Raw genomic sequence first — 15,753 nt, 5'->3', positions numbered from 1 at the left:
TTGTTGTTTGGCGGGTCCAGGCTGGGGATTTGAACCCGCCACCTTAGGTGTACGTGGCTGGCGCCTTAGCCGGTTGAGCTATAGGCGCCGAGCCAAAGTTCTTTTTTTTTGAGATAGTCTCACTATGTTGCTTTCAGTAGAGTGCAGTGGTGTCACAGCTCACAGCAACCTCAAACTCTTGGGCTTAAGCAATTCTCTTGCCTCAGATTCCCAACTAGCTGGGACTACAGGCACCCGCAACAACATCCGGCTATTTTTGTTGTTGTTTAGCAGGCCCGGGCCAGGTTCAAACCCACCAGCCCTGGTGTAATGTGGCCGGCACCATAACCACTGAGCATGGGCACCCAGCCAACTCACACAAAGTTTGTTTTTTTTTTTGAGACAGAGCCTCAAGCTGTCACTCTGGGTAGAGTGCCGTGGCATCACAGCTCACAGCAACCTCCAACTCCTGGGCTCAAGCGAGTCTCCTGCCTCAGCCTCCCAAGTAGCCGGGGCTACAGGCGCCCGCCACAACACCCAGCTATTTTTTGGTAGCAGCCATCATTGTTTGGTGGGCCCGGGATGGATTTGAACCTGCCAGCTCAGGTGTATGTGGCTGGTGCCTTAGCCACTTGAGCCACAGTCACTAAGCCCCACACTAAGTATTAACCTCAGTTTCTTCCTCAGTAAAATGAAGATACTATATTGACCTCATAAGATTGCTGTGAGGCCCACTGTGATCAGAGAGGTGAAACAATTGGCACAGGATGTCAGTGGTCAAGGAATGGTTGTCATGTTTGGGGCTGTTTAGGCTGAGAGGGTTTTGGGCTCCTTCCCACCCACTAGCCTGTCCAGGCTCTGTCACAGTTGAGACTCTAGTGTCTGGGCTAAGAGGATGGCCAGTGTGGATTGGACCCTTTAGGAAGGGCAGGGTTAGTCCCAGAGCTGAGCACTTGTGACCTTTGATGATCACAGGAGGCATTGTGTCACTTGCTAGAATGTGAGCTCTGAGAGGGCAGAGACTGTCTTCCTTAGTCCTATGTTTCCCGAGCATGTTTCTAAACCTTGACATTTTAGGCCAGATAATTCTTTGTTGTATGGAGCTGTTCTGTGCATTGCAGGACGTTCAACAATATCCCTGCTTTCTTCTCACTAGATGCCAATAGCAAAACACTCCAAGCTGTGATGAGTAAAAATGTGTCTGAACAGAGCCACATGCCCTCTAGGTGGCAAAATCACCCCGATTGGGAACTACTGTCCTAGAGCCAGACAAAGGCAGATGCTGGTAAATATCAGACAGGAGGTAACAGCTGCCAGACGTCCTAATTCGGGGGATGGCACATGACTGTCTTTGCATGTGCATGTAAGTTGGCGCTTGAAGGGAAAGGGACAAGTGAGCAAGTTTTCTTACCTTCATGGACTTGTAAAGTTTGTCAGCAAAGAAGAGAGGCTTATTCTTGACACTTTGAACTGATGGAAAGAAGACAGAGATGCAGGGAGCTTAGTCAGAGGAAGTGCACCCGGCCCCTGGACTGGGCTCCCCTGCCCTGCCTCCTCTCTCCCACCCTGGGTCCGTAGATCACTGCCAACACCAGCGTCATGCTTGGGGTGACACTGACATCCCAATGCCTCCTTGTCTGGCTCAGCCCTAGTCCTGGTTCTTACTTGGTTGCAACTTACTTCCTACTAAAGTTGTTTATAGCTAACCAAGGTTAGCAGAGGATTCATGGAATTAACTCCTCATAAACCCAAGGTACAGGGCCTCAAATGTTTAAGTGCATTGGAATCACCTGAGAAGCTTGTTTAAAACTCAGGTTTTAGGCTCCACCCTAGAGACTCAGATTCTAGACACTGGTTCTTGAGGTGTGCTTTGTGGACCAACAACATTAGCATCTCTTGGGAACTTGGAAGAAATGCAAATTCTCATGCCCCACCCCACATGTGCTGAATCTGAAACTGGTGGTGGGTAACCAACTTGTCCCAATTTGCCTAGGACAGTCCTGGTTTTAGCACTGAAAGCCCCACACACATGAAGACTGCCCTACTCTAATGCAGCCTAATGTTTGAGAGCTACTGAATTACAAAAATACTGTCCCAAAGAATGGCTGTCCATTGGTATAATTTAAGGCACTGTGCTGCTTCCTGGGCTGTCCAGGGTCTGTGCACTCGGCCACACTGGCAGCCTATGCTCCTCACTCAGATAATGCATCCCTGTTAGGTCAACTCAGCCCTTTCTCAAGGACTTAACAGCTGCTTCATTTCAAGGTTCCAGAGCCCACAAGGGGGGGTATCTCAACTGAAGGAGGAGGAACCAGACACCAGCTTCAGAGCCAGGATGATGGTGAATATAAAAGTATCTCTATGGGAACAGGGGACCCCAGTGCCTGCCATGGGACAGGATGGTGTGAAATAGCCTGGCATGGGGTGCCAAAGTGGGAGGAGAGAAGGAGAAAGTAGAAATATCAGGAGGGCAGGACCTAAAACTGTCTCCAAAGGTCAATTATTATGGTGTTAAGAACATGGGCTTTTTGGCCTAGTGTGGTGGTCGGCACCTGTAATCCTACCATTCTGGGAAGCTGAGGCAGGTGGATTACTTGAGCTGAGGAGTTCAAGACCAGCCTAAGCAAGAGTGAGACCCCCCCCATCTCTACTAAACATATAAAAATTAGCTGGGTGTTATGGTGCGTCCCTGTAGTCCCAGCTACTCAGGAGGCTGAGGCAAGAGAATGGTTTGAGCCCAGGAGTTTGAGGTGAGTCCTATCTCCACTACTGTTATTAACCTCTCTGAACTCAGTGTCCTCTTTGTAATGTAAGCTGATGAGAACACCTGCATAGGATTTAACAAAACCTGCATGCAACTAAAGAAGCACAGGGCCTGGCAGGAAACAACAGTAAAAGCTAACCCTTGCCCAGTGAGCACTGTTCTAAGTGCTTTATGTATAATTAACTCGTTCAGATCTTATAAAAACACCAATTACTGTATAATTAACTCATTCAAATCTTATAATAACTATTGTGATTTCCATTTTATGGAGGAGGAAACTGAGACACAGAGGCTTTGTGACCTGTGCAAGGACATACAGCTGGTAAGTGGCAGAGCAGGGATTCAACCTAAATACCACGCTTTTAACCACTAGGCTCTCCGTCTCCTCAGTGCTGTGCCAAGGCAGTAAAGGCCCATCCATGCTAAGTGACAACAATACCTCTCCTTCACCCAATCTGAAACACCTTTCCCCCACATTTTAGTGTCTCTGAAATCAAGATTATTTTATAATTGATGGCAATTATGTGAAAATCTTCCATTGGCCCCTCCTGGTAGGATTAAAAAAATGCATTCATCAATGCAATGCACTTTATAGTAAATCAATTAAGATACTAACGATAATCAATACTGATGAAACCAACTTCAACCCTCACTCATGCCTACCCATCTATATTTACACATATAGAAATTGAGATCCAAAAGGGAAAGATTTTTTCAAAGTCAAGAAGTCCAATTAAGAAAAGAGGAACCAGAGAGAGCCAGGTGCTGGGAGGAGGAAAGAGCACATGTGTGATACGTCTGTATATGTACAATGTGTTTTGTATGTGTGCACGTGCTGTGTATGCACAGTATGACTGGTGTGTATGTGTAGGGCGTATGTGCAGAGTGTGTATGTGCGATGTGTTTTGTGAGCTTGTGTATTTTGTGAGTGTGTGTGTAAGTGCTCACATATACCATAGTCCTGCAGGATGCTGTGCCTCCCCGTGTCCTGTCCTAGCCTTCTGGCCCTTCCCCAGGGAGAGCTATTTTCTCATCCTTCCTGCAGCCCGGAAGAGTCCTCATACTTCCCAACACTCACACACTGGGCAAGACCAGAGGCCACCTGTTGCAGCATAAGCTTTCCAATACTAGTAGCCGAGGGTGCTGGCAAGGTTACACTCTTCCAGAAAACCTGGCCACGTTCCCAGTGTTCCCAGCCCCTTCCTTTGGTCCCCGCCAGTTACCAATGGCCACAAATGCATTCTTGACGTCCCCAGACATCTCCTTCTTGATGGTGTGTTCTATATCATAGTTGGTCATCTTGATGAACTCCTGGAAAACTGGCCCCAAGAGAAGCCCCAGGGGAGAGGCGTGAGCTCCAGCTCCAGGTGTTGGGGAAGCTCGAGCTCACCCCTCCCCTGCCCGACCAGGTCTGCATATAGGCTGTGCCCAGGAAACTGGCAACAGCGACAGGTAAGGCCTTAGCCCAGGCCGAATCACCATGAGAGGGAGTTCTGACATCAAGGCTGCTTTGGGGTCAAAGCCGATCTGTGCTAAGTTGGAGCCTCTAGGCTAGGCCAACAGCCCAGAGCCTTGGACAAGTTCCGGGAACCTAGACTAAGGCAGCAAAAAAGCCAGGGGTCCTAGTCATGGCTCTGCTTCTGCAACAGCTCACTGAGTGACCCTGAGTCACCCTTCCCCTTTCTGGGCCTCCTTTTCCTCCTACGTCAGGTTGGGACAGAGATTATTGTAAAGAATGACATAATGATAACACTCGGAAAGCACTGTCTATGTGCCAGGCATCGTGTTGAGTGCGTTACACATGTTGTATGTTTTGTGTCTTCACAACAACCAGGTGAGGTTGAACTAAAATCCCCATTCCGAGTAAGGGAACTCAGGCAGAGATTCAGTAACTTGCCTGAGGTCACACAGCTGGTAATGGGATAGATTGAAATTGAAGTGGTTCATCTTTTAGCCACTATGCTATAGCACCTTAAGTACCGAAAAGCATCAGATGAAAGCATGTGAAGACGTGAATGTCCTAGTGGAAAGGATGCTTCATGATCACCTAACGTCAGGGCCACTGCATACAGGGGTGCCCTGTGTGCGTGGCCACCTGTGGTTCAAACCACTTTTTGCTATCTTGCTCCTGGCAGGCATTACACATGGATCATGACACTGAACCTCAAAATCAGTGTCATGATCACACTCATGACAGCTTTCTAGGCAGCTAATTCCCCAGGCACTGGACACAGAAATCACACTCAGCACAGCTTTCTAGGCAGCTAATTCCAATTCATCAGAGTTAGCTTTCATGGTGAAATACACTTCCCATCTCTAATCCCGGCATTCACCTGCATTCCTGAGGAGGTGAAGGGAGCTGGCCCAAGGCTGAGCCATGGTCAGCAATAGAGTCAGGACTAACACCCAGGGCTCTGGGTCTCCATCAGCCATGCTACTCCACTGCTGGGGAACGCAGGGAGGTGGGTAACTGGCTTCTCTTGTTACAGAGAACTGAGAGCCTCCTGTTGGATTTGGGAATGTTCCTGCTGAACTGGGAAGGGGAGGAGGTCAGGCCTACCTCTCCGGAGGTGAGGGTAGCTGCGGGTGCACAGAACCGTCATGAAACGCGTCTCCAAGGAAGTTTTGTCTCCACTAGGTGTGTCTGCTATCTCCTGCACAGCCCAAGTTGAGGCAAGGATTTGGGAGGGGAGACACGAGAAAGCTTTGGTTATTATGCACATTCGTATCTTTGTCTGGGCTGAGGACAACTAGAAGCTGGGCTAACCCAGCCATCCAGGGGAGCTGAGATTGGGCCCCTCTTCTTTCCTCAGCCTTGAGTGCAAAGAACTTCACATTCCCCTTCCAGTTCCCAGATAGGTTTAGCACTGGGTACTTCCACCCTGGCCTCCCCAGGCACTGGACACAGAAATCTGACCTTGTCCTTTCATCCCTCAACCTCTCTAAAAGCCCCCTGGGAAATGTGTATGTGTGCATGTGCAAAAAAGATAGATGGCCTGGCCAGCATTTCCCTAAGCAAGATTAAAGGCAAACATATTTTAACATGTTACATATGTATGTTTCCACATTATCTTCTAGCCAGCGATTTTATTTACACTGATATTAAATTCCCTCTAAAACAACTTTTAGGTTTAAAAGTCAGTCAATGTAGAGGTAACTATGAATAGCTGGTGGTTATGCAGCACAAATCATGCCAGATATGAATGGCTGGGGTTTGAGAAACACTAGCCTGGGCCCTCTTTTGCCTAGCAAGGGCCTTAAGGGGCCCTGAAGGGGAGAGAGAGAAGCTGCAGAGCAAGCCCCCAAATCATCGCTTGAATCTGCCCCCACTGGACCCCAGCCCCAGGGCACAGCCAGACTTTACTCAGAGAGGCTGTTAAACTCCAAATGAAAAACAGGGCACTCACCAAGATCTCAGCAGCCACCTGAAAGCAGGGAGGAGAAGGGAGAGAGGGGAAGGCAAGAGTCAGAGGCGACCAGATGGTTGGTGGGGCCCTGGGGTGCAGGGTGAGGGGGCCTGGCTGGGAATGGCAGAGATCCTGAGAGACCCCAAGGGAACCCATGACATGAAAAGGGAAAAATACCTTTCTCTGACTTTGGGGGCCAGAGCTCAAAATGGGGCTAGGCCTGGCCAGGAGTGCAAGGTACCCTGCACCCTTTAGCACCCTCAGAGTTGGAAGGGGTTGGGAGACAGGTAATTTAAGCACCCCAGACAGGAAAAAGAGGTCAGCTGGGGCCTGAAGGAGAGGTGATTGGCCTGGAGGCACACAGGCAAACAGAGGTGGGAAAATCATTTTATAAGGATTACTTTTAATTGTTGCAATCTGCAGAGCACAGGATTCTGTGATTAGGACATTAATATTTTGTGAGAAAAACAGATATGATTGTGGGTGCCTGGGAACAAAACACAACCAGCTCTTGTGTACCCAGACTGAGTTTTGTTTTTGCCTTTTCCCCTGAAGCTCTGCTGACCCCTTTCTACTGGATAGATTGAAACTATTCTCTTTGTAAACGTCCCAGTAGCTTACATTCCAGAAATTTTTGTCTTCTTTTTATTGTATATTTGGCAACATCTAACAACAGTTAAAATACTATCTGCCATTTGATTAAGCAATTATGTTGCTCTACAGCCATACTGGCAAAAGTCTATCATGATAGAATGGAAGACTGTCCACTGCAGCATCTTTGCAACAGAGAAAAACTGGAAACTGTCAGTAGATGACTTATTGAACAGGCTATGGTTTATTCCAACAATGGAAACAACCCACACAGCTCTTAAAAAGAATGAGATCTATCTACAGTGCTGATAAGGAGACTTTCCATTTAAATTAAGTAAAAAGTAAAGCATGGTAGGGCGGTGCCTGTGGCTCAAAGGAGTAGGGCGCTGGTCCAATATACAGGAGGTGGCGGGTTCAAACCCAGGCCCTGCTTAAAAAAAAAAAGTAAAGTATAGCATATGGTATAAGAGTGTTTCTTTTATCTCAATAAAAAAAAACACAAATACTTTCATAGGCAACAAATTGTCAAGATGCTGTTAAGTGGTTACTTTTGAGGAGAAAGTATATAGGAAAGCTTTTTCATTTTTTTCTTTTAAGAGACAGAGTCTTACTCTGTCGCCCTTCATCGAGTGCTGTGGCATCACAGCTCACATCAACCTCCAGGTCTTGGGCTTAGGTGATTCTCTTGCCTTAGCCTCTGGAGTAGCTGGGACGAGAGGTGCCCGCCACAACTCCAGGCTATTTTTTTGTTGCAGTTTGGCCGGGGCTGGGCTGGATTTGAACCCACCACCCTTGGTATATGGAGCTGGTGCCCTACTCACTGAGCCACAGGTGCTGCCCACTTTTTCATTTTCTTTTCTTCTTCCTGAAATTTTGTTTACGTTTTCTAAACATGCAAATACATTACTTTGTTTTTTATTTAAATGCCAAATAGGAGTTATCAGGGCCACTAGGATTATAGGCTACTTCTGGTTTTACTCACTTAGTCACCCTTGGTAGCGTGCCCTAGCATCATAGCTTACAGTAACCTCAAACCCCCAGGCTTAAGTGATTCTCTTGTCTCAGCCTCCTAAGTAGCTAAGACTACAGGCGCCTGCCACAATGCCTAGCTATTTTTTTAGAGATGAGGTCTCACTCTAGCTCAGGCTGGTCTCCAACCTGTGAAGCTCAGGTAATCCATTCACCTCAGTCTCCCAGCTGCTGGGATTATAGGTGTGAGCCACCACCCCCAGCCCTTTTTCTGTATTAAAAACAACTCAGTTGTTGAATCTTGAGGACATTATACAGAGAGAAATAAGCCAGCCACCCAAGAGCAAATACTACACAAACCCATTTACGTGAAGTGCCTACTGCAGTCAAATTTTGTAGAGACAGTTGCTAGGTGCTGGCAGATGGGGAAGCGGGGAGTGACTGCTCAGTGGGTTCAGAGTTTCAGTTTTGCAAGATGAACAGTTCTGGAGATGGATCATGGTGATGGTTGCCTAACAATGTGAACGTATTTATGCCACTGAACTGTATGCTTAAACATGATTAGTATGACAAATTCCATTTATATATATAAAAATCAAAAATATTTTAAAGTTATGCTTAAAAAAGCTTGGTATTTTCTGTTTTTTAAAACAAAGAGAGGAAGATGTTCAAATAATTAAATAGGCCAGGCACGGTGGCTCACGCCTGTAATCCTAGCATTCTGAGAGGCTGAGGCAGGTGGACTGCTTGAGCTCACAGGCTTGAGACTAGCATGAGCCAGAGTGAGAGCCTGTCTCTAAAAAAATGGCTGGGTGTTGTGATGGGCACCTATATAGTCCTAGCTACTCGGGAGGCTGGGGCAAGAGGATCGCTTGAGCCTTAGAGCTGAAGGTTGCTGTGAGCTATGGACCCCATGGTACTTAACCCCAGGGTATCTGAGTGAGATTCTTTCTCAAAAAAGAAAAAAAAAATTAAACAAAAAGGAATTTAAAGTGCCAAATATTCTCATTTATTTAGGTGAGAGAACATGCAACAGATTAGTTTTTTTGAAGCTTCTTCAAGACAATAATAATACTATGCTTGGGGCAGCACCTGTGGCTCAAAGGAGTAGGATGCTGGCCCCATATGCTGGAGGTGGTGGGTTCAAACCCAGCCCTGGCCAAAAACTGCAAAAAAAAAAATTTATAATAATAAAGTAAAAAAAATACTATGCCTGTAGTATTAAAAAATGTGGTAGGGTACTAAAACAATATTCAACATTTAACACAAAAGCTTTTCCTTATTAGCATAGCTACTTCATGCAAAATCAATGTGGGCTGTTCCTCAAAAGGTTAAACACAGAGTTATCACAGGACCAAACAGTTCTACTCCTAAGTAGACACCTAAGAGAAATGAAAATGTATGTATGTATGTGCACACAAAAATGTGAACACAAATTTTCATAGCAGCATTAGTCATAATAGCCCCAAAGTGGAAAAACCCCAAATATCCATCAGCTCATGAATGAATAATGGAATATAACTTGGCAATGAAAAGTGCTGACAGAGCTTGGCGCCTGTAGCTCAGTGGCTAGGGCATCAGCCACATACGATGGAGCTGGCAGGTTAGAATCCAGCCCGGGCCTGCCAAACAACAGACAACTACAACAACAAAATAGCCAGGCATTGTGGTGAGCTCCTGTAGTCCCAGCTACTTGGGAGGCTGAGGCAAGAGAATCACTTAAGCCCAGGAGTTTGAGGTTGCTGTGAGTGACCGGGGTGACAGCTTGAGACTCTGTCTCAAAAAAAGAAAGAAAGAAAGAAAGAAAAGTGCTGACATATGCTACAGCGTGGACGACCTCTGAAAACACCACGCTGAATGGAAGAAGCCAGCCCCTCAAAGCCACATAGTGTATGATTCCATTTATACACGGTGTGCAGAATAGGCAAATCTGGAGAGACAGAAAGAAGATGAGCAATTTGCTAGGCCTGGGGGTTGGGAGGAAATGAAGAGTTACTGCTAATGTGCACAGGGCTTGTTCCTGGAGTGATGAAATGTACTAAAATTGACTGTGGTGATGGTTGCACAAGTCTGTGAAGATACCCCAAACCACCAACTTTTATACTTTGAATATGTCAATCACATGGAACATGAATTCTATGTCAATAAAGCTGTTATATTTTTTAAATATCTGAGGACTGATTAATAATAATCACAATTCTTCATTTCATTATGGATCTATAATAATTAGTTATCTATATTGTTTGGGGGAACGGGTAGAAATTGGACGTATGTTTGCCCTGTTAATAACAAACCTGGACTTCTTTGTTTTTGAGACAGAGTCTTACTCTGTCACCCTGGGTGGGGTGCCGTGGCATCATCAGAGCTCAAAGCAACCTCAAACTCTTGGGTCAAAACCATTCTCCTGGTTTTGAGTATCTGGGACTACAGATGCCCATCATAATGCCTGGCTATTTTTCTATTTTTTAGTAGAGATAGGGTCTCAGTCTTACTCAGGGTGATCTCTGAGCTCAAGCAATCCATCCGCCTCAGTCTCTCAGAGTGTTAGGATTATAGGCATGAGCTATGGCTCCAAGCCTCAAACCCAGACTTCTAAGAGCTTGAGGGTGTTCAGATACCCAGAATGAGAGACTGTGAGAAGCCAGTAAAACAGGCAAACAAAAACTGTCAAGCACTCCTGCATGTTGTCTTTCTAAGGGGGGAGCTTAGCTCTGCCTATTAAATGACCTGATTTTTTTTTTTTTGAGACAGAGTCTTACTATGTCACCCTCAGTAGAGTGCTGTGGCATCACAGCTCACAGTAACCTCTTGGGCTTAAGTGATTCTCTTGCCTCAGCCTCCCAAGTAGCTGGGACTACAGGCGCTCACCACAATGTTCGGCTACTTTTTTTGTTGCAGTTGTCATTGTTTAGCTGGCCCCAGTGGGTTTGGGTTCCACCCCACCCCCCTGCCTTGGTGCATATGGCTGGCACTATAACCACTATGCTATGGGTGCTGAGCCAAATGTCCTGAATTTTTAATACTTTTTTTTTTTTTTTGCCGGGGCTGGGTTTGAACCCGCCACCTCCGGCATATGGAGCTAGCGCCCTACTCCTTTTGAGCCACAGGCACTGCCCAGCCCTGAATTTTTATATATATTTTGCTCCAGCATGCTCATTTCACCTCTGGAAATCTATTCTAAGGAAAAAATCATGAATGTGATAAAAGAGTATATTATACTAGGAAAAGGGCTGGTTAAATAAATGACATTGGTCATTTTTAAAAATGTGCAATAACATTCAAAGAGTACTAATTTTTAACTGTTATCAAATCAGGAATCTATATATACATGGACTTACAACTAGAATAATATATGCCAAAATATTAACAATGGCTATTACTATAGGTTCTAGGGTTTTTGTTTTTTTGGTTTCTATCTTCTGAAGTTTCTATAGAAGAATATATTGCTGGTTATAAGAAAATGAGTCTACACTAAGGTCAGGGTCCAGCATTCTAAGTCTGGAGAAGTAGTTTAGCTGGGCAGGGCTCTGGGTCAAGGGTCCCTTAGTTTTTTCATCCCATTTCTCTCTCTCCCCTTCTCTCCAGCAAAGCAGCTGCCAGTGAGGCTTGCCACTGCTCCCTGCTGGTGGCAACTAGAAGCACAGCCTCACCAGGCAGACCAGGCACATGGTGGAAGTAAGTGATCCCTGGAAAATGGATTTTGGAGTGGAGGGTGGATTTGGGGTGAGATTTAGATCAAAAGCCCTCAGGAGCATAATGGGGCTGCTTATAGTAACACTTAATAAAGATACATTGGATGAGTGAATGAATGTGGCCTCAGCAAGCCATCACAAGTGTCTGGCTGGATTCTCACGCTAGTCGGCCCCATAAATGAGCAAGTATAACTGTACCCTTGGATAAATTAGGAGCTTCGTTTTCCTTCAGTAAAAGAGAAAACATAATAAAGTACAAACTAGTCTTAGCATCATGCTCAGTATATGGTAGTTATAGTGTTCTAGTAGTTATGATTTTGTCATTGTCAGGTTACAGCTAAGGAGTTTTCTACCTCCAATGCTGTGGTGACGTACCACACCTCCATTAATGGAGCTGGGAACAGAAAAGTTGGTGCCCTGACCACCAATCCATCAATGCTCTTTTCAACCCTCCGACTGTAAGATAAGGGGGCTGAATTCCCTGTTAGTGGTGTCTATGCCTAGCCCTGGACAGATAGCTTTCATAGGGTGGGGACTGGGTGGGCAGAGGTGAAGATCTGGACCTGGCCCAGGTCAGTGGGTGCTGTGGTCAAGACACAGGTTCACCAGGGACAGTACAGATGGCCTCAGTAGGTACTACCCAGCCACAGGAACCCTTATGGAAAATGAATTTAAGGTTGTCCAGCCTCCATGAGTAGCCATGAGCCATCTGAGTTAGAGCTCAGATCACTAGCTGGAGGAGCAGGGCAGAAGCACAGCAGCCAGGAGACTCTAGATAACCTTCTCCCCTCTTCCTCATTCAACAAATATTCACTGAGCACTGACCACAGACAGTGTGGATACATGAGTGAATAAAGATTCCAGCTCTCGAGGAATTTACTTTCTAGTCTTCTCCCAGGACACTACACTGGATCTTGATCCCATTTTTACAGATAATAAACTGAAATCTTTAGCACTCAGGCCCCTGCCCAGCAAGCTCCCAGACCTGCTTTCTTTGGGTCAATTACACCTGAGCCCTTGATTTTCTGTGTGACTTTATAAAGTCATTCACCCTCTGTAGGCCTCCACTTTCACACTGTAGCACGAGGGATTTAACCTGGGTAGTCTGTAAGTCTGTTCTAGCTCTAAGGTCCTACTATGCACAGAGGAAATCCCAGAAAGACCAGCATCACACTCCTAAATCTCATTATGAAAACCCTCAAAGTCTCACTTCTAAGGGTGAAGGTCAATCAAATATCAGCCAATCAAACCAGCCACGCCCCTGTCAGGAGTCATCCCACCCCCAGAGAGCCAGGGCCTGACACAGACAGACATCAGCCGGGAAGCCCTGCAGAGGTCAGTGGGTGGGCTGGAAGGGTCTCACCTGGGCATCTTCCCGGGCCTGGTCCCGGTCTTCTCCTCCCTCTTCACGGTTCCCCTGTAACAGGAGCAGCAAGAAAGGCTGGTCCCCAAATGTCCACCCCGCTCTGACCCTTAGTCACTGTACATCCTGGTCAGTCACCTCACCCCTCTGAATCCTTTCCTCATCTGTAGCACAGGGACAATAATCCTGCCTCCATAGGCAGGCTGTCAGGTCATTAAATGAGAATATCTATGAGGTGCTCAGCCCAATGCCTGACCCATAGTGAACTCTTAGTAACTGTGAATTAGGGCCTGGCATTTAGGTTCTAGAAATTCAAAACATAGTGATGGAGACTCCCACAAGAGGGTTACCCATGTGGCTTTATCCTACGAGCTGAGAACCCAAAAAGCCACGTTATGACCAACAGGGAGGACTGTCTGAAGCAGGTGGCACCAAGCCAGCTTTGACGAATGAACACCAGAGGCAGGCATGCAGTGGGGAGATACCCTCTTCCTCAGAACGGGGCTACTAATCACCCTACCCCTTCTATGCAGTAACCCTCCCCCTCTTCCCTGGCATCTGGAAGGACAAGCAGGCCTGGGGCCCATAAATTCACTCACTGTGGCTAGAGAAATGAGGATTCGCCTGAAGTGGCCAGATGTGTCTGAGCTCAGAGCATCCTCCAGGGACTTGTGATAGTCTGAGACAGAGAAAGGGGCGGTGAGCAGCTAGCAGCCAAAAAAGGTTTGGTGAGTGAAAGGGGGTTCCTAGAAGCTCAGATTTAAGCCAGGGCAGTGCTGAAAGGGGGAAGGGAGGTGAAGGAGTTTGCAGGTGGGTTTGGGGAGCATCCAGTCATCCTCCTGTGGATTTTGTGAGTCAACTCACATTCCCATAACCCATCACTTCTGCTCTATCCTTCCCTTCTACTCTGTTCTGGTTGAGGCCCACTGGATCTCACCTCTATCATTTACCAGCCTCCAGTCATCTCCCTGTCTTCATTCTCTTTTCTACCTTTCCACGTACATGGCAGTTGTTAGACCCAAATGCCATGCTCTGACCATGTCACTCACCTACTAAAAAATTATGCCATTTTAGGCCAAGTACCATGGCTTATGTCGGTAATCCTAGCACTCTGGGAGGCTGAGGTGGTGGATTTATTTATTTATTTATTTATTTTTTTGAGACAGAGCCTCAAGCTGTCCCCCTGGACAGAGTGCCGTGGCATTACAGCTCACAGCAACCTCCACCTCCTGGGCTCAAGCGAGTCTCCTGCCTCCGCCTCCCAAGTAGCTGGGACCACAGGCGCCCGCCACAACGCCTGGCTATTTTTTGGTTGTAGCCGTCATTATTGTTTGGCGGGTCCGGGCTGGGGATTCGAACCCGCCACCTTAGGTGTATGTGGCTGGCGCCTTAGCCGGTTGAGCTATAGGCACCGAGCCGAGGTAGTGGATTTATTGAGCTCAGTAGTTCAAGACCAGCCTGAGCAAGAGTGAAACTCCGTCTCTACTAAAAATAGAAAAACTAGCCAGGCATTGTGGTGTGGGCTCCTGAAGTTCCAGCTACTTGGGAGGCTGAGGAGGAGGATTGCTTGAGCCCAGGTGTTTTAGGTTGCTGTGAGCTATGGTGCCCTGGCACTCTACCATGGCATCACAGCTCATAGCAACCTCAAGCTCTTGGGCTTAAGCGATTCTCTTGCCTCCCAAGTAGCTGGGACTATGGGCACCTACCACAAGGCTCGGCTATTTTTTGTGGCAGGTGTCATTGCTGTTTAGCTGGCCCAGGATGGGTTGGAACCCTCCAGTCTCAGTGCATGTGGCTGATGCTATAACCACTGTGCTATGGGTGCCAAGCCTAAAAAAAAAAAAGTTGAAAAAAAAAGCTACTTGCAAAAGAAAAAGTTTAATCATTTTGACCAGCGCTCAAGCTTCTTCAGAATGAAAATATGAGGCTACTCTTTTTAAAAATTGAGAGTTTCAAGATAGGGATAACATAGCATGCAACCAAGTCTGGGGCCCTGTACAACTGAGCAGGCCACACACTCCAAAAGTCACCCACCCTCTCCCCAGCAGGCTGGGACATCCCCTATTCCCACTCTAGCCAAGCTCTCTTCTATCTCTAGGCCTTTTGTGTTTTTTTGTTTTTTTTTAAACAATCTCACTATGTTGTCCTTAGTAGAGTGCCATGGTGTCACAGCTCATAACAACCTCCAACTTTGGGGCTTAAGTGATTCTCTTGCCTCAGCCTCCCAAGTAGCTGGGACTATAGGCACTTGCCACAATGCCCGGCTTTTTTTTTGTTGTAGTTGTCATTGTTGTTTAGCAGGCCCAGGCTGGGTTCAAACCCACCAGCCTCGGTGCTTAACCACTGTGCTATGGGTGCTGAGCCTAAGCCTTTGTCTTTTTGAAATTCCTGTTCTTCCCCAGACACAGAGCTGGGCATACTCAAAGGGCTTATCAAAGTCTTGAGGACTGAGAGAAAGGAGATGGGCCAGAACTGTGGTCTGAGGCCAGGCACTGCAGAGCCTGGCTCCTTTCCTGCCCAGGCCTCCCACACTTACCCTCTTTATAGGCCTCATTGATGGCCCGGATTTCGGCATTGGTCCGAGTGGCCAGGATTTCGATAAGAGCCTTTTCATCTGTGCCAGCTCCCTAGAATGTCAAGACAAAGATGATCTCAGCCACAGTTCTGACCCCTGTGCAGAGGCCCCCAGGCCCCAGGCCAAGGTGGCACCAGCTCCAAGAAACCACCCCGGAGGCTAAAGCCCAGCCGAGCCTTCCTGATTTTCCACTGACTTCCAGACATGGCTCCCAGACCAGAGACCTTGGCACAATGATGGCTGTCCACACCCGCCTCTCACAATTTCTAGAACCTCCCATGATAATTGCTTTTGGAAAAAAAAAAAGATATATAGGTATGTGTGTATTAAATACATATTCACATAATATATATCTGAATATAATTATTTACACATGAGTGTGTAATAAGAACAGAAGACACACACGTGCATCA

At 46.8% G+C, this 15,753-nt stretch overlaps 1 protein-coding gene across 3 annotated transcripts in view; it reads right to left on the bottom strand.

The window, feature by feature from the left end:
* ANXA6 (annexin A6) overlaps positions 1-15,753 on the bottom strand; it is a 57,486-nt gene that overhangs the window by 3,421 nt on the left and 38,312 nt on the right. For 2 of the 3 annotated variants that reach the window (XM_003782029.3, XM_023515453.1), the window contains exons 18-24: positions 15,302-15,392; positions 13,365-13,444; positions 12,766-12,819; positions 6,151-6,168; positions 5,304-5,397; positions 3,967-4,062; positions 1,391-1,449 (exon numbers count right to left, since the gene is read on the bottom strand). In XM_003782029.3, coding sequence (XP_003782077.1) covers positions 1,391-1,449; positions 3,967-4,062; positions 5,304-5,397; positions 6,151-6,168; positions 12,766-12,819; positions 13,365-13,444; positions 15,302-15,392 — 492 coding nt within the window. The remainder of the gene's footprint in view (positions 1-1,390; positions 1,450-3,966; positions 4,063-5,303; positions 5,398-6,150; positions 6,169-12,765; positions 12,820-13,364; positions 13,445-15,301; positions 15,393-15,753) is intronic. The other variant, XM_012808389.2, reaches the window with a different exon arrangement.

This window comes from Otolemur garnettii, unplaced genomic scaffold (assembly GCF_000181295.1).
Source record: "Otolemur garnettii isolate 467f Iridium unplaced genomic scaffold, OtoGar3 scaffold00003, whole genome shotgun sequence".
Classification (NCBI taxonomy): Eukaryota; Metazoa; Chordata; class Mammalia; order Primates; family Galagidae; genus Otolemur; species Otolemur garnettii.
This window is presented reverse-complemented; position numbering and strand designations above follow the sequence as displayed.